The sequence below is a fragment of the Bacillus rossius genome, chromosome 5 (assembly GCF_032445375.1).
Source record: "Bacillus rossius redtenbacheri isolate Brsri chromosome 5, Brsri_v3, whole genome shotgun sequence".
NCBI lineage: Eukaryota > Metazoa > Arthropoda > Insecta > Phasmatodea > Bacillidae > Bacillus > Bacillus rossius.
Genome location: NC_086333.1, coordinates 79,627,857 through 79,649,317, shown reverse-complemented (window position 1 = coordinate 79,649,317; position 21,461 = coordinate 79,627,857). Strand labels below are relative to the sequence as shown.

The window sequence follows — 21,461 nt, the reverse complement described above, 5'->3', positions numbered from 1 at the left end:
TCATCAGATTTATGCAACATCGTAGATTCAAAAGAGGAATTAGTAGACAAGGTATTCCAAAACATCGAAACAAAATTCAAAAATCATGCATGGTTGAGCGAAAGAGCCATTCTAGCGGCTAAAAATGTTGACGTACACGATATGAACAATAGTATTATAAACAGAATCGAAGGTGAAACAATGACATACAAATCTATTGATTCAGTAGTGCACCAAAATGAAGCAGTGAACTTTCCAACGGAATTTCTCAATTCACTCGATGTTCCAGGATTACCACCACATATTTTGAATTTGAAAATTGGTGTGCCAATTATATTGCTTCGAAATATCTGTCAGCCTAAATTATGTAATGGTACACGATTAGTAGTTAAAAAATTAATGGATAATCTTATTGAAGCAACAATTTTGATTGGACTTCATAAAGGTGAAGACGTATTACTTCCACGAATGCCACTTATTCCGACAGATATGGCGTTCGAGTTCAAACGACTTCAATTTCCAATACGCCTTGCGTTCGCTATGACCATCAATAAAGCACAAGGACAATCTTTGCAAGTGTGCGGTTTGAATTTAGAAAATGAATGCTTCTCTCATGGACAGTTATATGTCGGGTGCTCCAGAGTCGGTAAACCATCTGATCTATATGTTTATGCAAAAAATGGGAAAACAAGGAATGTAGTCCTTCCATTAGCTTTACAATAAAAATATTTAAGCTAAACACATTTTTATTTCTTCTATTACATTCCACAGCCATGCACAGTAAAATATTAAATTAAACAATGAATTAATATTAAACTGTGCCACAGCAAAGCGTGGCCGGGTTTAGCTAGTATATATATATATATATATATATATATATATATATATATATATGTATGTATGTATATATAAAAACAAATCATTTAAATAAAATTTGCAAAAACTGTAAATAATATTTGAAAAATTAAAAGAATGCAACTTTTCATCAATGTTTTCTTATGACGTTATCACGTAAAATTATCGTCCGTAAACCGACTTTACAGACAACACACTTTTTTTTTATTTTCACGGACGATTGGCAAACATAAGGGGAACTCGGGGACTGTTCGGTTTTGGCTCCCGACCCGGTGAACTGCAGGCTTGCCAACAGACACCCTCTCACAAGATGGCGGCGGGCGTGGCTGGCGAGACTGCCCGCGACGTGCGTGCGTGGACGTGAGTTTATCTGCGACGTGTCGCGACACGCCACACGCGACACACCTCCGCACCCTGGACCCTTTGTCCCAGTCGCCCCCAAACTATACTACTCACATTTATGTTAATATTGAATACTGAGTAATTATTGAAAGCTTTGTTGATTAAATTTCTAGTTTACTAACCGTCCTTTTATTATTTTATTTGTAATTATTATTTGCTCGCAATATAAAAGCTAATTTTTTACTACGAAAATTTTAACGAGCATACATAAGTATATACACACTTTTTTTTTTTAAATTTTATTATTGACGTGACGTCTAATAAATCGATAAACGCCGGCTGCACGCACGAAAAAGTGTCTCATTACGCACATTACCCCGTTACGCTGTGTCCCGTTACGCTCATTGTACGCTTGCGCCGCATCTATCTCTCTTCCACTCGATTGGAACAACCATCGATTTGACTTTTTCGAGGCACATTAAACTTGAAACACTCCCATTCGTTTCCTACTTTTCCTATCATCGTCCTATCCTTAACAGAATAACACAGATCGGAAGAAGTTAAATAGCAAACATGTATAAAAGTTATAGTTAAAATAATCTCTTCGTTAAAGTAATAAACATATTTGAATTAATGAGTGCAAATGAAAGTAAATTTATCAATAAAATTGTAGATTTCATTTCACTCCTTATTTGTATCCTTACAAAATAGTAATAATTCAATAAAAATGATTCAATTTTATTCATAAAAGTATGCAATCATTTCATCAATGTTTTGTTATGACGTCACGTTAAACTATCGCCCGTAAACCGACTTTACAGACAACCAATTTTTTTTCCTTGCGGGTTTGGCTGCGATTATTTTGACACGAACGATATGGTCCTGAGCGATTGGTCGAGAAAATTGTTCATTCCCTCTTAAAGAGCAATAATTTCTCGCACACAAAAATAAGATCAATTATGAGATGACATATTTGCCTCACATACACAGGTCCCAGTTAATCGTGGCTCCAAATGAGTGGACATAAGGTCGTCATTCTACAGTCTCATCCTAGTGATTCGTAAGACATAAAAATGATAGGATAAATGTAATTTAAATATTTGGTTATTAGTAATAACGATTCTGCCCTGGGTGCCCGTAACAGAAGACTCCCCCCCCCCGCCTCAGTCGTTAATCCCTCTCATCCTCTCTGTGCCTTTCCCCTTCCCCTCCTCTGGTTAGGCACATGAGCCAATTCTGCACTAGTTTGAAACATAAAAGTGGTGAACATTTAATCAGTCTTGTCATAGTTGGATCTTAATCTTGGTCTTTAAATTCAGTGTGTGCCGCAAAGAGAGATATAAAATGTAAGATAGAAATATAGATAGGTATAGAGATATATAGATTGATGGAGATAGATGTAGAGATGTGTAGATATAGATAGGGAGAGATAGATGGCTATAGAGAAATAGATGAAGAGAGATACAGATTAATGGATAGAGATAGATGAATAGAGAAGGATAGGCAGAGATATGTATATAGAGCGAGAAATCCATGTCATTCATGACATATAAATAATAGTTTTACTCGACTTTGCGTGGTGTGTTGTGGTCACACCTTTAATGTAGCTAGTTCTCTTGTTTGTCTTCGTCTAGATTGTTGTTCTAGCCTACCACCATCTAAATTGTTGTATAAGTGTAATGTTTTTCCTTAACTAACCTCACTGCGGATCCAGACATGACACCTAGTCTTGCTCGTGTACAGGGCTTGCTCCTTGTTTGGATGCGAATACTTTCAGTAATTTTTCCCAGATTACGTGGTTGTATCGCTCAATGGAGCCGTAACCTGCGTGCAACCCCCGCGCGCGTCATTCCAGATTTAATGTAGACACAAATAACCGTCACAATAATTATTGTTCCGTAGTAACAATTTCAAGTATTTATGATACTTGTTAACTTTTCTTCTCCAGTTTGTCTTCCAGCCAACGTATGTAATGTTAATGTTTTTCTCTACAAAATAAAACTGTGCATGACTTTTTGACACGAACTTCCTGCTCTAATTGTTTTCACCTCACTCGCAGATTTGGTACACTTCTTATTGCGTCTCTACACTTCAATCACGTACATTTTATCCGCTGTTTTTTTTCCCGGCAGAATTGTAATGTTTTCGGACAATAGCAACAGAGATGAGGAGATATGCAGATGTAGCATAGGCTCTTATTCTGAAAGAGGGGCGTGAAGCCAAAAGGGGAGGGGAATTTTGGTTTACTCCACGTGCCAATATGGCGGCTGCTTGTTTACAAATGCATCAGCTGCGCCTGTATCGGAGGTTAAATTGGAGAAAAGTGTCAACTAGCACCATTACTTTTGAATTATGGTGATTCGTATTGTACCAGTAATATCTTGATCTAGTTTTCTATGGAGCAACTTCACTACAGTAATTAATAAAAGTATGATAGAACAGTTGATACAAATATAAACAAAAGTCCGCCATATTGGCATGTGGAAACCAGGAAACAAAATGGGGGAAAAGACGGCTTCACGTCTGACGTCTGTATACTTTACTAATCTCCGAGTAGTAACGGCGCGCGGCAGTGCAGGTGTGACGCCATGAACCAAGGCTGTTAAGGGGCCCGCCTCGTCAGGGGTGTATCTGTGTTAGTGAGGCGGGATGATAAGCGCGACGCCCACTGGTGCTTCTAGGGCGGTGTCGCCTCTAAGCGCAAGGCTCTGAACTGGCGCGCAGTCTTCTCGTCTTCACAGGATAACTGTGAAATTTGAGCGGTGACCGTAACGTTATGTGGTATAAAAATGAAGATAAAGGTGTAATGCAAGTCCCTTAAGTACTTTCAAGAATCTGTACCGGATGTTTCACGCCTAAAAATTACTCTGAAAACATGCGTTTTAGCCATTTTAACTCTTATAAAAATATAGTTTAAAAACTTAATCCAAAATCAAAAGTACTTTTCGGTCCTTAGCGAACTCTTAAATGCTTTTCGTAAGCAGACTCCACTCAGATATCTTGAGTAGTTTTGAAATCGCGTTGTTTTTCCTGAAGCTCTGCGCACCGCCTGTGTGCCCGGGTAGGCGGGGGCCTTAAGGGTTGAAGGCTCTCGGCAGAAGGAGAGTCCCGGCTGAGGGTCAGCTCGAACGTGGCTGGTCCGGCGCTTATCGCGGACGGGCTGGTCGTGGCAGCCGGCCGAACAGCGCCGGAGGCAGTAAAGGCTAATGTGCTATTGATCGGCGAGCGGATGTGGTCCTTATCGGGTCGCCCGCGCCTCTTGAGGGGACACCGGGCGCTGCGAGGTCTTCACGACTCTTGTCAGCTGACAGAGTCTTCTGCCGTGGTGGTGTCTCGCACGCAGCTGTAGGGACACGTCCATGTGTCTCTCACGCAGCTGTAGGGACACGTCCATGTGTCTCTCACGCAGCTGTAGGGACACGTCCATGTGTGTCACACGCAGCTGTAGGGACACGTCCATGTGTCTCTCACGCAGCTGTAGGGACACGTCCATGTGTGTCACACGCAGCTGTAGGGACACGTCCATGTGTCTCTCACGCAGCTGTAGGGACACGTCCATGTGTGTCACACGCAGCTGTAGGGACACGTCCATGTGTGTCACACGCAGCTGTAGGGACACGTCCATGTGTGTCACACGCAGCTGTAGGGACACGTCCATGTGTCTCTCACGCAGCTGTAGGGACACGTCCATGTGTGTCACACGCAGCTGTAGGGACACGTCCATGTGTCTCTCACGCAGCTGTAGGGACACGTCCATGTGTGTCACACGCAGCTGTAGGGACACGTCCATGTGTCTCTCACGCAGCTGTAGGGACACGTCCATGTGTCTCTCACGCAGCTGTAGGGACACGTCCATGTGTCTCTCACGCAGCTGTAGGGACACGTCCATGTGTGTCACACGCAGCTGTAGGGACACGTCCATGTGTCTCTCACGCAGCTGTAGGGACACGTCCATGTGTGTCACACGCAGCTGTAGGGACACGTCAAAGGGTCACCGCTTCAGCGAGCGGCGAAACAGTAGTACTGAACTTGTCTAATTGCATTCAATTGCTGTTCATTCCGCATCTACCCGTTTTTAGCGGAAATCAAGTCAACAGACCGTTCAGATCTCACACTTCATTATGTAATTAATTTTTGCTCCCCGCCTCAAAAGAAACTGTTTGGGGAATTGCTTATTCGTTTTAATTAACCTTAATTTTATCTCAAATTTCTCTTAGTATTTATTTTAAAAAAAATAAAGTTTTATTTTTAACGATTTCACAATAAATATCTTCTTTAAATAACCTTTCAAAACTGACTATACTCTCCTGTTGAAAATTAGATCACTTTGCGCATAAGTTAAACATCCAAAACTAATCTTTTAAAACAACTTCGACGTCTACTTCAGAATTAAACAATAGACCTTCTCAAGGAAACTTTTATGTTGGAAAAGTTTATACCATTCTTTATTTCTAATCCAATTTCAATTTTGTTTGAGATTTAGTTAAACGTTTGTTTCTTAATTCGGAGATATAAGAACAAAAAAAATTCAGGGTGAGTTTTAAGTTGATGTAATATTGAGTTGATGTGTTATCCTCAAGTCGAGTTCCAATTATTTAATGGGCATTAGTTATTTTTTCTTGTTGAATGTAATGGTGGATGTTATCCGTGGGCAACACAATACGCAGCAGATGTCCAACTGACGAATGCCCTGCGAGTCTGCAGCTGAAACCACGTGGGCGCGCCTTGCTGCGTGTCAGCGCCGCTGCGGTGTGTCAGCACTGCGCCGTGCACCTGACTGAGGGGCCTTACTTACTGACTATATTCGAGACCTATATACTTGGAAGATGGCCCTGGAAGATGTAGACATCAAGAAGCTTATTAAAACAGTAAGAAATAAGAAGACCTATGGCATATGGCGAAGCTACATTTTTGGATTATCAAAGAGGCTTGAACGTTTTGACAGCTGGATACACGAAAAAATCATTGATGGAAGATTTACTTTCCGATACAGAATAATTACGAAAAATTATCTGCGAATTCCTACACAAGTTTCTTGGCTGTTCTTCTTTGTGTATGCGTAATCGAACAGTCGGATTTGAATTTAATTCTTGTATTTGAAAGGAAATGTATAAGGAATATTGAACTAGCAATACAAACCAGATCTCTCTAAAAATGGAATAACATGGTGACGGAAAAGCTATACCCTGGAAACTTGAATAACTCAGATGAAAGGAACTGATTTATTATATAATATAAACTGTATTTTACTATATAATATATATAATCTGGTGTGTGTCTATTATAATTTGTGTACTACAATTAAAACATACTACTCTTGCAAACCTTGAAAAAGGATTATATCCAGAGTAGTTTTAAGCAATATATATAACCTATAATAATTTTTTTTCTATAAGCTATACGATTAATCTGAGGGGCCTTAATGCTCGATAGACCTTCTCAGAGTTGTTACCAAAATACATAACGTATAATTGGGAGGGCAGGGTTGTTGAAACCACAACGTGGCCAAAGTGCTGAGGACTTAATGGGGAAGAGAACCGATGGAGGCCATCTTGGTTGGTTTCAATAGTTTTTTGACGCGATAACTTCTTATTAATCGATGAACTCCGGCTTCACGCACGAAAAAAGCATGACTCATTGTCACGTTCCGCCTGAGCCGAGTGTGCAAGAACCGGCCAACCACCGTGCGAGAAAAATCTTCCATAATATCAAACAGGTTAAGGCGGTGTTTTTTTAACTAATTGTTACGTGATTATGTTTTAAACAAATTATTTAAATTAAATTAGCAAAAAAATTGTAAAAATATTTGAAAATTAAAAACTATGCAATTTTTCATCAATGTTTTCTTATGACGTTATCGTCGTTATCACGTAAAATTATCGTCCGTAAACCGACTTTACAGACAACCCCCTTTGTTTTCGGGATAGACTGGGAATGCACTGCAAATTGTTATTTAGTCCTGTGTTACCAGCATTCGTGCACTGAGAGAAAATTTGTTTGTTTGCCTCAACAAAATATGTGTTTGTACGTGGCGAAATAAATATATTTTGTTAATTCAAACAAATATTTTGTAGTAGGAAAGATTCTGTCGACCCAACAAAATTGATGTTGTCAACTCACAATGTATATTTGGTTAGGTTGAACAAATAATTTTTGTTTCTTACAGAGTTTTGTTAAGCTAACAAAATATTTTGTTCCACCAAGGAAAATATTTGTTTCGCCTTATATATAAAAAAAATATTTGTTTGATTTAAACAAACCTTTTTCTCGGTGTGGCGGTTTCTTTCAGAAACTTTGGTTCTAGAATTGTTCGTTCGTTCGGACGGATGTTCCCACGCGGTCGTGAGCGAATGCGCGACCGTCCTCCGGGGAAGACAGATCACGTGACCCGGGGGTCGCAGTGACGTCATGCTCGCTCCGTGGCCCACGAGTGCGCCTGCCGGGGCCCGCCGAGGAGCGCCGAGTCAGCCGCTCCGAGAGAGAGATGTATCGATTGCCTCGAGGACGGGCGGAGGCTTCGCACTTCGTTAAGTGGCGATTCAAATTGCACGGGCCCTGCCCCCCCTCCTCCTCCCTCCCTCTACTCCTCCCCGGCAGTTAGGGCGAGCGAGCGAGTGTGTGTGTGTGAAGGGGCGCACCAGTCGGCGACGCAAGAAGCTACTGCTGGCGTGTGCGACATGCAGGCAAGCACACCAGAGACTGTGCTAGAGGTGAGGCCACACAACGTCTTACATACAAATCCTTGAATATTACATTATCTGGTGTCGAACGACTATCTTCTTTTTTTTTTTTTTTTTTTTTAAAGGAATCTGAAGCACTGGAGGTTTATTTATACTCATACATCAGTATAAGATAGGAACGTTATTTTCGTTGTCTTAATGTTGGTGCCACATGTACCAAAAAGCCGTATTGTTCATACTGGTGGGACTATGCCAACAACACTGGCCAGGGGTGAGACCACACAACAAATTATATATAAAACTTAGAATTATATATTATCTGGTGTCAAACGATTATCTTCTTTTTTTTAAAAATAAATCTGAAGCACTGGAAGTTTATTTCTACCCATAAATCAGTATGAGGTAGGAAAGTTATTTTTCGTTGTCTTAATGTTGGTACCACATGTACAAAAACAGCTATATTGTTCGGGAAGCCTAAGATGTAGGCCTACATCAAGTTCTGTCTCTGCCCGAACACACTCGAATATTCACCTTCGGCCAACCTCGGGTTTATTTATATATATTTATATATATTTATATTTCTCTGTTTTTTTTTAATGTAGCTATACTAAACTAACTAACCATCCATTGTGTTTTAAAGTGTTTTAATGTAGCTAACCTAACCGACCACTTTTAATATTTGAATTCATTTTTTCCTGCGCAAAAATAAAACAAATCCCGAAGTTGGCCGAAGGTGAATGTTCGGGCGTGTTCGGGCAGGGACAGAACTTGATGTACATCTTAGGTCTATCATATTGTCATATTGTCATATTGTCTGCCACCTGTTGGACTGGCAGCGCCAGGTTATCACACAGAAATCTTGGAGCTGCCCGGTGTAAGTCTCTAGTGTATTGGCTGCAGGGGATTCGGGGTGTTCCAACTGGAAGGGAGAGAGCCCTCACAAACACGAGGCCAGAACCCGCGGAGAACACCGTGGCAGACGCTGGCGAGTTGCAGCCAGACCTCGTCTCGACTGCGACCTGAGGCTAACATCCTGAACACGACATATGCTCCCAGTATAAGTTAATGGCTCGCCACAAATTAATACTGTAGCTTCAGTACAAACTAAGTTGTCAAAAGTGTCCCCAATAAGGCACCGAGCGAGGACAGAACAATTTCTGAGGATGCGTTTACGACTGCATGAAACCGGAATATGCCAAATGTTTCGTTAACCCCGGCCGTTGCTGATAAAAGTTTTTGTGACATCACTGTTATTGGAAGTAAACTTGCGGAATGTTAAACGGAAACTAGTTACATACAACAACATTTCATTCGCAAATGTAATTTTGAATTTGTCGTGACGCTGTCGCTCACGTAGCAGTGAGAGGCGGCTCGACTTATTTATGTTAGAATTTTAATGACTATCCCTTCATTCTATTGTCACGTTCTATGGTGAACTTAAAACCATAACTATAAAATCTTATACTGCAAATTAAATTAAAATATAAATAACTTAAACAAAACAAATTTAACAAAATTTTCTAAAAAAATTAAACATTTATGAGAATGCTTGAGTCAAATTATGTGCATTGCTCACAAACACGCTTGCCGAATTTTTCCAAACTGAAGTTTCACACGTGACACAATATTCTCTGTGTTTCCGATCGCACTTTCTGTAACACTTAGTACTCTCACGCTTGGGACGAGCGTTGTGTGGCTCGACAAGATCATTTGCCAAAATATTGATGAAAGAAAACATTTTCTGTTTAGGATTACTCGAAAAAACTGAGAATATAACATGCATATACAAAGTAAATGTTTATAATAGAAAAAATCTTCATGTGCGTCTGTTAGTGGATTAAATGGTGCCCGTTTTGTTCAAGCAGCAACTCTGCCTTTTTGCTGTTGTAAAATTCTACTATTTCTGGTTTAATATAATTTCTTGGAGATACGCCATTGCAGTTTTGCACTATTTGTCACGGAAAAAATTCAGGAACGGAAATCAAGAAATAATATCCTCAGCGTCAATTTCTGATTCAGATTCAAACTCTTTGGAGGTTCCTTTGTCGTCTTCTCCACCAACATCACTCTTTAATTCTCGTACCAGACGAATTTGGCTAAGCCTGGTTCAATAAGGGTTACATATGGTTTGTATATAGTAAAGCAGCCATTATATTTACCTAAAAAGATACAATGTTCGAAGAAAAAATATATATAACCGTAGAGGTGCCACCTGCTGGTTAAAATATAATTATTTTTAGAAAATAGTGACTTACCACCGAATGTTCTCACCTTCGTGCGGCTCGAAATCAACTGACTGGAAGGCAATAAGTGTCTCGGATAAGAATGTTGTTAGCAAAAACACTGTATCAAATTTAAGTTTTCATTGGATTACAGACACTCCAACACAAGGGTTACGGATTAAGCCGATAACAATAAACTATTTGCTTTGTTTTTCACGGGAATGCTATTGACGTTTTACCGATGGAGTTCAAAATTAACTCTCTGTTTCATAACTCCACAGGGATTCGCACGAAGCAGCACAAACACATTTATTATACAAAACGCCATTACGTGTTTTATGCATGTTATTCATACTATGAATTATAAGCGACGTAATTAATTTTAAATGCATGTGAATTTGTGTGAAGCATAAAAACGTTTTTCTCCGTCTCAGAATGTACCTATTTTTTTGTTATCGTGTCCCAATGTTAAAAAAAAAAAAAACGTTAGTTACCTGCAATGTTGTAGCCGTGGAGTAGAAGATACGGCGGGGTCTCGTAAAGTTAACGGAAGATACTGCAGTGATGATGATGTATGTGATGAAGAATTTGCCATTCACAATTTCCATTCAACATCAGAAAATAATGAAGAGACTAACTTAAAAGAGCAACAGTGAAAATTCAACATAACGTGTCTTTTTTTTTTTTCAAAACAATTTTTGAGCTGGTTACTTTCGGAAAAATTAAGAGAGTTTTGTTTGAAGTTTGTAATAGTGCCTGGAGTGTGATGTATTCTTTAGTGAAGACCGCAGGCTTTCTGCGCCGATCGTCAAAAGTTTCTTGGCTTCTGAGCAGTTACCTTCTGCTCCCTGATGATGGCAACTGCAACGTCGATCGAAACGTCGGTGATATCTTCGTCTTCGCCGCGGCTTCAACCCCGAAGCCAAGCAACTTCGATGTAGTCTTCAAGTTTTAAACTTTCTTTGTTCTAATTTTTATACGTTCACAGGTGTTTGTAACATTTTTGTTTATGCTAAATTTGATATTTAAATTTGCCTCTAATGTTTCGAGGGGTTCCCTGTAAAGTCGGTTTACGGACGATAATTTTACGTGATAGCGTCATAAGAAAACATTGATGAAAAATTGCATACTTTTTAATTTTCAAGTATTATTTACAGTTTTTTGCAAATTTAATTTAAATAATTTGTTTAAATATAATTACGAACAATTAGTTTAAAAAAGCCCGCCTTAACCTGTTTGATATTATAGAAGATTTTCTCGCACGGTGGTTGGCCGGTTCTTGCACGCTCGGCTCAGGCGGAACGTGACAATTTTTCGTGCGTGCAGCCGGCGTTTACAGGTTCACCCTCAACTGATTGAGTAAATAGGCAATCTTTCAACCAGATAAGCAAGCGGGAAAACAACAAATCAGTTTCCTTGCATGCGCTTATCCAAAAAAACTAATATTTGAATTACTATTTAATTGTTACCTTGAACCAACACTCTACAACACTAACAGTTGATACTAATAACTTTTTGAACTGGAACATTATTTTATGGACATACTTTATTTATGTGGTGCTTTTAACCCTTGGGCATTTTAATTTTAAAAAATATACAACAATTCAAGTATTCGGGCTTTTTGAGAATACTTTGTTTCCCCTCGGAGTTGCGAGTGTCTTCAAGTCACCAGCAGAGAAGACGCCTACACAGCAATCTGGAGCGTCACGCAGCAATGGCGTCCAACAGGGCAGTAGGTGCACACTGCAGACCCGCCACAGACTGTACCTCATCTCCTTGCATTCTCGCCCCGGACACAACTCTCTGTTTGAGTAGCAGTAAGAGTGTACATGCAATCTCCGAGGATTCCCGATTAGAAGCAATAAAGTCTCGAAGAATGGGAAGTAACACATGGTTCAAAGAAGTTGGAAACAAGTACCAAAACACTAATTTACTAAGGTTGAGCATTTGTACATATATATATTTAGTTCGTTTGAGAACACACACTCGTACCAACATTCCCCGCTACAGTCTCATTCCTCTGAAGGTTTACAAGTTTGATGGCAGGAATCTGTGAGCTCATATAATTATGACACATTTCGGTTTCACGCGACTTCCATTCCGTTCACGAAATTAATCCTAACAAAAGCCGTACACCGAGAGTAACAACGGTAAACGAAATGAAATATACACAAGTGTATTGAAGTAAATGAAACGAAGTGAAATTACATGAAACAGAATCAAAAGAAACCAATTTTAATAGAAACGAATTTCAATGAGAGAAATGTTTGAATTGTAAAAAGAAATCAAAGAAAAGCAATTAACTGTATTGCAATTGTTACCTAACTAAACATAGCAAAGTGAAACAATCGAAATAATCTAAAAGGAAACAGATACGAAGTACAACCAAATGAAACGAAAATATTAAAAAAAAACCTAAATGTATCAACAAAATGAATTCATAGAATACAAATTAAAACAAAATGTGGTGCATTATATCTTGTATTCAGTGTACGTTCCGATATTGCCGAGTCAGTGCACGTCACGTGAAGGTCACGCCTTCTCGTACCGCAGCTTCCTGAACTCCTTGACGGGGAAGTCGTCGGTGATGTAGAAGGTGTAGGCGACCCAGTAGATGGCCAGCAGCAGCATGAAGCACAGCGGGAACAGCTTCCTGCAGCGGATGTCGATGCCGGAGAACTTGTCGGGCGCCTCGCCGCTCGCCATGGCGGCCTGCACGTCCTCCTCCTGCGGCAGGAAGCGGTACCGGCGCAGCGCCTCCCTCCTCGCCGCCAGGAACCGCCTGAAGGACCTCCTGGTGGAGCCCAGGACCTCCGCCACGCGCGACACGCGGTCCTCCTCGTCGTCCACGGCGACCCTGAAGTCGTAGTCCTCGCCGCCGGCCTCCAGGGCGCTCCTGCGCGCCAGCTCGTCCAGCTCCGCGTACACGTGCTCGGCCGAGTCCTCGCTGCCGCCGTAGATCAGCTCATCATCCGGGCCGCCGGTGTCTGCAGGGTGTCTGCGAGTCACCCTGCCAACCACCAGCACCACACTTAGTGACTCATGAGGAACATGGTGCCATATGGTGGCGCACGTAAAGCACACTCGGCGGATGAAGACAGCTGGCTATGAGGTGCAGGGACTCGACGAGTGACAAGGAATTGGTGTTGTTGTCAGTGGCACTGTGTATCGAGGTCCCGGGCGAATGGGACTGGCGCTCTGCTAAACACTCACTCAAGTAAAATTGTAACAGTTGTTAATTGTGTGGTGGTTATAACTATAATACTAACTGTATATAAGGCAACTAATCACATTCCTTAGTGCAGTATCAGTTAGACATTGATGCTCAAATGTTTCGGTCAGATACCTGATGGCAGGTATGTTCCAGGTGCCAGGCCTGGACCGGGGCTCCTCTTGCTCCGGCCTCAGGCTGACGGCGCTGGAGAGTCTCCTGATGGCCTGCACCACTGGAGCCAGCGCCTGGCTGGCGCGGCGTCTCAGCTGCGCTGGCGTCGGCAGCAGCGCAGAGCCCCGGCGGGAGCTGGTCGCCGGCAGCTCCACCATCGAGGCCGACCTCTGCCGGTCCCTGGGCACATCGAGGCCCGGGTCAAGGGCGTCGCTGGGTCCCGCCTGCTCGCCCTGCCGACACCACGGACCCCCCACAAGTCTCACCAGTACCCCGGGTGGGCCTCGTACCACCTTGTTTGAAGGCATCTCTAGATATCTTACTTCTCAATTAACGTTATGGGCTTCTGGTTAAGTGACGAACTTTGAAGCGAGTACCTCAAAGTACACAGGTGGGCCTTGTATCACCCTGTTTGAAGGCATCTATAGATATCTTACTTCTCAATTAAAGTTATGGGCTTCTGGTTAAGTGATGACCTTTGAAGCGAGTACCTCAAAGTACACATGTGGTCTTGTATCACTCTGTTTCAAGGCATCTCTAGATATCTTACTTCTCAATTAACGTTATAGGCTTATGGTTGAGTGATGACCTTTGAAGCAAATACCTCAAAGTACACAGGTGGGCCTTGTATCACATTGTTTGAAGGCATATCTAGATATCGTACTTCTCAATTAACGTTATGGGCTTCTGGTTAAGTGTTGTCCTTTGAAGCGGGTACCTCGATTGACGTGTCCTTCTTCTTGCGCTGCTGCAGCAGCCTCTTCAAGTCCTTGGTGATCTTGTCGAGGAAGTTGATGATGGCGTACTCGATCATGACGGCGAACACGAAGCTGAAGCACAGGATGACGAACCAGTCGAGCGCCGTGGGGTAGGACACCTTGGGCATCTGCGCCTTGCCGCCGAACCCCATCGAGGTGAGGGACAGTGCCGTGGTCACCCCTGCAACACAACAGCGTCGTGCCAGAACCTGCTCTGCGACTACTCCGGTCCTGCCATTACAAGTAGCACTTACACGCATGGCTCTTCCCACAGATTTGTGCACGTTTTGGAACCTGTCAATTGTTTCCAGCTGCAGTTCTTTCTTTAAGAAATCTCAGGTTAAATTGGACACACATAATTCTGACAATTGACCAATCTAATTTTTTCGACTAAGTCTTTGATATTTAAGGTGCGTTGAATTGATGGTAATTAAATATTGTTTTATATTTTTGCACTTCAAAAATGTAGTAAATTGATTAATATATACTTTGCATTTTTGGTTGTATTATATACAAAATTAAATAATGTGCCTTAACAAAAAATATTAAGTAAATAAAATAACACATTATTAATAATATTAGCTGTTCAGCCCAACACAACACTGCAGTAGAAATATTTACGCAATTAATTTTATCTGGTACAATCTTGCATCATGCTGGTTTCAGTAATCTTAACTGTTATTCTAAATCTTAATTAAATTGTGAAAGGGTATCATTGACTTTATAAACTTACATACTATTAACAAAAGCCCAGATATACCTATGTTCTGATCGGCACAATCCAATATCAACTTTTTTTTAAAATGATATATCAGGACGTCAAATTCAGCACGAATAATGAGAAAGGGAAGCAGATACAAATTATAACTTCCACGAAAAATTGTTTCAAAAAAAAAGTTTAGTTTTATCCTTTTTATCACATTTTCAGAATATCTTTTTGTTTAATGAACGTAGATACATGTGAAGTAATATATGATATGATTATTTTTAACTCTCCAATGTGAAAACACATCTTAAAAAGAGACTCGCTTAACATCCCCGCAGCATGTTTGATTGTGGACGCAGTTCGCTAATGAATACAAGCGACTGACCTAGGGACACTCTGGCTGGGACAGCATCAGGGTCGATCCAGAAGCTCACCCAAGAGCAGCACACAATGAGCCCGCAGGGCACATACACCTGCAGCATGAAGAACCCTGTGTGTCTCTTGAAATGGAACATCACCTTCAGCATGGAGTACTCGTCTGGAACAGACAACACAAGAGCAGCACACTATGAGCCCGCAGGGTACATACACCTGCAGCATGAAGAACCCCGTGTGTCTCTTGAAATGGAACATCACCTTCAGCATGGAGTACTCGTCTGGAACAGACAACACAAGAGCAGCACACTATGAGCCCGCAGGGCACATACACCTGCAGCATGAAGAACCCTGTGTGTCTCTTGAAATGGAACATCACCTTCAGCATGGAATACTCGTCTGGAAAAGACAACACCTTACTCAGTGCCCATTGGAAATTCCTCACTCTTAGCTGTGATCCATCAGTCGTGCCCGGCTAAAGTCATATATTTTTTGAAATAGGTATAACATAAAAGGTATGTATCACAAAATAATAAAAACAAGGTTGTTTGTTCACTATGCAAATGGTAATATCTGGCTGTATGTGCTATTACAAGGTGCGAGGACACCTTGAAATATTTTAAGGTTGAAGCGAAGGTCACTGACCGAGCAATGGCGGCTTCAGGATGACTTTTCGGGAGGGGCTATCGCACAAAGAAAGGAGGTCGTAGTTGCAAAAAAATGAAAGTGGTTAGATATTGGCCTTGGAATATTATTTAAAAATTACATGTTTCAAATACGGAACTTTAGCAGCTCCATGCAACATTTGATGAGATACACTAATCAATAAAATTGGTCTCGGGAGGGGCTATCCTCCCACCCCCTCCTTCTGGAGCCGCGCTTGTGACCGAGATAGATGGGACTTGAATTTTTCTTCTCGCCCTTACTCGGTACAATCCCGGCTGTATCAAGAGTACAGCTGGTCGCCGATCACATCCAAACCCACGAGCCAGTGTACTCGTGAGCCGGCGAGCCCACCTTTGCCCGACTCGCCGCGGTACACCACGCTGTGGTCCATCGTCTGCACGCTGGCCAGGTCGTACTGCGCGATCTCCAGGGTGGGCTCGATGCTCACGTTGGCATCACTGTGCGTGTCCGTCCAGTTGTACATCACGTCCGAGGTCTTGTAGCCGTCTGCAACACGGGGTCGTCCTCCCGAGTGTTTGGTCTTGTATCCAAGGGCGTCGCCAGCCGATGGCCTAGGAGGGGCAAGTTGTGGGAAAAGTATGTATTTTTTTTTTTGCATTTGGCTACATTTTTTTTGAATCTCTAGGGATCTAGGGGGGGGGGGCAACTGCCCCCTTGGCGACGCCCTTGCTTGTATCCACTCACAAAGAACTTAAGTATTTGTTTGTTCGATGAGTGTTTGCAGAGTGCAGCCAAGGAAAAACTTGTTTGTTACCGAGGTCATGTTGCAGGTTTTACCTCATGTTACACTCTTTCTCATAGAGGATGTTCATGTGAATGTGCTAGCCACAGACTTCTTGCGACTGAAGGTCCCTATGTTCGAATCTCTGCTGGAGTGGGAGCACCAAGCCACTCGTCCATGCACATGGGCAAAACAGAGCTGAGCGAATAACCAGCATTACTTAAATGACAAATGCGAGAATCACGTACTCACAGCCCAGTCCAATCCCAAACCCCCTCCCCTACCAACCTTAACTCCTGTGCTATCCCTTTCCTTTCATTGGAAACACTGGTGGTGTCAGATAAACGAAGGATGGGCCCATTGTAGTTGGTGTCGTTACACCATCACATATTATAAATCGTTTTCTTCTAAATCATCATTCACGGACTCCCACAGCATAGGATTCAGGCCACATGATTGATAAACATATAGTTAGTGTGTGTTGTAGTGACCGAGAATGAAGGTTCTTTTTACAACTATTAGTTTCACAAGTTTTATTGTCAATTAAGCATCGATTTATATTCAAACACTATTCAAAAATGTTTTTCTGCGGTTTTTTTTCCTCATAATTTACAACAATTTGTGAATTAAAAACTTTTTTAAGTGACAACGTCTAATAAATCGATGAACGCCGGCTGCACGCACGAAAAAGTCTCCCGTTACGCACATTGTCCCATTAAGCTGTGTCCCGTTACGCTCATTGTACGCTTGCGCCGCATCTATCTCTCTTCCACTCGATTGGGACAACCATCGACTTGACTTTTTCGAGGCACATTCAACTTGAAACACTCCCATAAGTTTCCTACTTTTCATATCATCGTCCTATCCTTAACAGAATAACACAGATTGGAAGAAGTTAAATAGTAAACATGTAAAAAAGTTATAGTTTAAATAATCTCTTCGTTAAAGTAATAAACATATTTGAATTAATGAGAGCAAATAAAAGTAAATTCATCAATTAAATTGTAGATTTCATTTCGCTCCTTCTTTGTATCCATACATAATAGTGATAATTCAATAAAAATTATTCAATTTTATTCATTTCATGAATGTTTTGTTATGACCCTGTCACGTTAAACTATCGTCCGGAAACCGACTTTACAGACAACCAATTTTTTTTTTTTTAAGTGACTAGAATGCAATACATAATATTATTTAGTTTTGATTCCCGGTTCCGTGAGAGGGTCACTTGATGAAGGAGCCGTGCTACCCGGGATGATGGAAGGCACTCACAGCTGGAGATGAAGAGCGGGCACTTCTGCGAGTCCAGGGGGAACCTCCTCAGGTGCATGGGGCAGCTCGCCTGCACAGTCAGCCTGCAACACCGCCGCAGCGACTCTCACCTGTCGCCGGGACACGCTCGTGAGGAGGAGACTCCCCCCCTGCCCTCTGTGACTCGCCGGTCCAGTATAAAGCTGGGCCGAGCACACTGCAACCTCGAGCCCCTCTGGGCATATGCGAGGTCAAACTCTACCTGCAACTGCAACTCAATAGTAATTCATTATGTTACGCTTTTAAACTGCAATTTAATAACAAAACACTGCCGAAAAATTATATCAGAACCTACATCATGATCGGCATCTTCCCCCCCCCCCCCCGAAAGATGTTATATCTGGCGGCCACCACGTTTTTCTTGCAAGACTTCACATGAACATGTTGACGTCACGTGTTCATTGGCCATGACATGTAAAGAATGTTTTAATTTTTGAAAGAAAATGAAACTACTCGGCAGTTATCTACATGAATTTAGGATCGAACCATAACTTCACAATGCCAGTTGAGCAAGAAGATGTAGCGGTTCGAGCGACGGAGGACTGTCAATTGTCACTGAGATAATCGTGATACCATCGATTTGTAAATTTTAAAAAAAGTATGAACTATATTTATATGTAAAACACTCTCATGCAACTAAGTGCAACAGCTTACGTGAAACGAGGGTGTTTACAAATGATTTGAAGAAATTTCACCTTTCAAAAGAAGATCTTGGTTCAATTTCCCTTGAAATTAATTGAAATCAAATTTTGTGAATGATTCTGGTGATTTGTCATTTTGCTCGGAGTTGCTCTAATTTTTTTTAACATATACATTACAATAAATAGTAGCTTGGCTTCTGGATTGTAGCCGTGTCCTTGGTAAATAATTCACCGACATTTAGGTCGACATTGCAGTCACCGTCATCAGGGAGCAGTTAGGTAACTGTAGGTACAGTAGGTACTGTAGGTAACTGCTCCCTGATGACGGTGACTGCAATGTCGACCGAAACGTCGGTGAATTATTCGCCAAGGACACGACTACAACCCAGAGGCCAAGCCACTTCAAGACAATGACCGTGAAAGCCTGAGAACATTATTACAATACAATATTCACCTTAATGCAGAATTTCATGTAACGTGAAGCGATGCAGTTGAGCACACGCATACGACCTTGATATGGAATGAGGTTGGCGCGAACCAGTGCGAGGGACGCTCACCTCATGGAGTAGGTGATGAAGCCATCTTTTCTGAGGCGGAAGAAAGTGTTGGGCACGGTGATGCGGTGCAGGTGGGACTTCTTGCCGTTCATGAAGTAGGTGTCCGGCTTCCAGATGAGCCCCATGAAGAGCCAGGTGAAGGACAGCATGTCTCTGCCCGGCAGGGAGAAGGTCAGCCTGGGATCCTGCCACACCTGCCTGAAGTATATGTCCATGGTGTAGCTCTGCAGACAGGAGACCGCCCTGGATGCAACAGGCACTCATGTCGGGAGTGTTGGACTGAGAACAGAAAATGCTCAACAAAGATGTGATTGAATCATTTACTGTTAAGTGCCATTTGCTATCAAAAGATTTGATTGGAATTATAAAATTAAATAGCAGTGTCTCCTGAAGATCACTGATCAAAATAATTAGGGGATCAGACAACAATTGAAGGGTTTCTGGCAAAAACAACCAATGTCAAAAAATGCCAAAATTGAGGTATTAGTAAACTGGGAATAACATTTGTGTCCTTTGTCTATGGACATCTCATATTCCACAAAAACATCCATAGTCACTAAGATACAGGTGCATGAAATTTTGGTACTTCTGCAAAAAGCCACAAGATGTGTTTTCAGCAGCATTATTAACTACAAGCAGTGTATATTGACAGCCCATCGGAAAAGCCTTGCGAACAGCAACAGGACGCAGGGTGTCATCTCAAACTGTCCGTAATCGTCTTCATGCAGGTGGCCTCTATGCACGGCGTGTGTCCCATTAACAAGGAACACCGCAAAACCCATAGAAACTGGGCGGAGGAACATCTTGGACGGGGGCACGCCAATTGGAGATCCGTTCTGTTTTCCGATGAGTCGCTACTCAGTGTGGAACATGAAACAGCCCAGAAAAGATCTGGTTTTAATCCTCTGATTCCCTAGTAATTTTTGTCTTTTCGCCTAATTATTTTGACTTATTTAGTATATACTTGTGCTTTATACATGAGTTTTTAATTAGTCTCACATAAAAATAGCTGGGAGTTACTAACCCTTGTTGAAGGTGGCCTGGAGTTTGGATACACTAAGGGCGGAATTCATAGTGGTGATATAAGCAATACTTGAAAAAAGTACTGCTTATATGCATGCTTAAGTATGGCATTAAATTCATAGCGAACAAAAAGAGCACTGCTTATTAGGACTACTTCAAGTAATACTTCACGAAGCACTGCGTCAAATAAGTACTGCTCAATACGAATTCACAGCCATGAAATAAGTTTGCCTTGTTTCGCAAGTATTCATAATCAAATAAGCCGTGCTTATTCATTGATATAAGTAATACTTCATGAAGTCGGCTATCTAGGTGACTCAAGTACCGGTACGTTCTATTTTTCTGCTATACCCACGAGCTGGAGCCGTCAAGATGGCGGACCCACGTGTTGCAATATAACCCCGTATATAGTCTGTATTGTCAACATTAAGGGACGTAACAAATGTAATGGTATGCCAAATGAAACTTCATAATAGTAAAACTACTATGGAATATATTTGTTAAGCTGAAATTGCCACAGAAAGAAGTAATCGGAAATTTTAAAATACGTTATGAAAATACGTTGCATTGTATATTACCCATTATCTCCTACCACGTGATTAGAAGTTGCGGTAGCGTAGTGGCGAAAGGCACGATGGCAGCGGTCGAAGGGTGATTTTGAATGTGGTTTGAATCATCATCAGTCCAATTTTTTTTTAGTTTTTTTTAAATAACAGATAATTAAATTGTACATACTGTGCTTTCTGCAAATATAAATTATTAGAATTAATTTATGATATAATATTATTAACTACATTTAGGTGTCTCAGTCCATTGATTTTATTCATAGTACTACGTACCTAGATTTATTTTTACTTTTAAAAAAGTAAAGTAAAATCACATGTTCACAAATAATTTAAACTAAAAGTTAATTTTATAATTAAAACGCCAACGTTTATTAAGAAACGAGTGTCCATAAATTAATAATGAATAAACTGATACTTCATAGCGACACACCTGTGAGGGTAAAAAAAAAACATGCAAAATGTTTTTCTTCACCTAAGATTTAAATTTATTACGCGGTATGTGCGTGTTTATTTGTCTCACTGGGTTACAAAAAATATTAGTTACAATTCCTCTAATTATGTAGTTAAATATATAAGTAATCAATAAATCTTATATATAACACGTATGAATCGGTAGCATTTTTTTACTATTACAATGAAATTAGCTTGATTAA

General features: G+C 41.2%; 1 protein-coding gene across 1 annotated transcript in view; it reads right to left on the bottom strand.

Annotated features, from left to right (window-relative positions):
* Window positions 1-11,993: 11,993 nt before the first annotated feature.
* Window positions 11,994-21,461, bottom strand: part of LOC134532308 (uncharacterized) — a 40,771-nt gene continuing 31,303 nt past the window's right edge. Inside the window, exons 13-19 of the mRNA XM_063368726.1 lie at window positions 19,220-19,443; window positions 17,983-18,065; window positions 16,320-16,475; window positions 15,313-15,465; window positions 14,182-14,402; window positions 13,425-13,696; window positions 11,994-13,088 (exon numbers count right to left, since the gene is read on the bottom strand). Of these exons, the coding sequence (XP_063224796.1) occupies window positions 12,611-13,088; window positions 13,425-13,696; window positions 14,182-14,402; window positions 15,313-15,465; window positions 16,320-16,475; window positions 17,983-18,065; window positions 19,220-19,443 (1,587 nt within the window). The 3' untranslated portion in view covers window positions 11,994-12,610. The remainder of the gene's footprint in view (window positions 13,089-13,424; window positions 13,697-14,181; window positions 14,403-15,312; window positions 15,466-16,319; window positions 16,476-17,982; window positions 18,066-19,219; window positions 19,444-21,461) is intronic.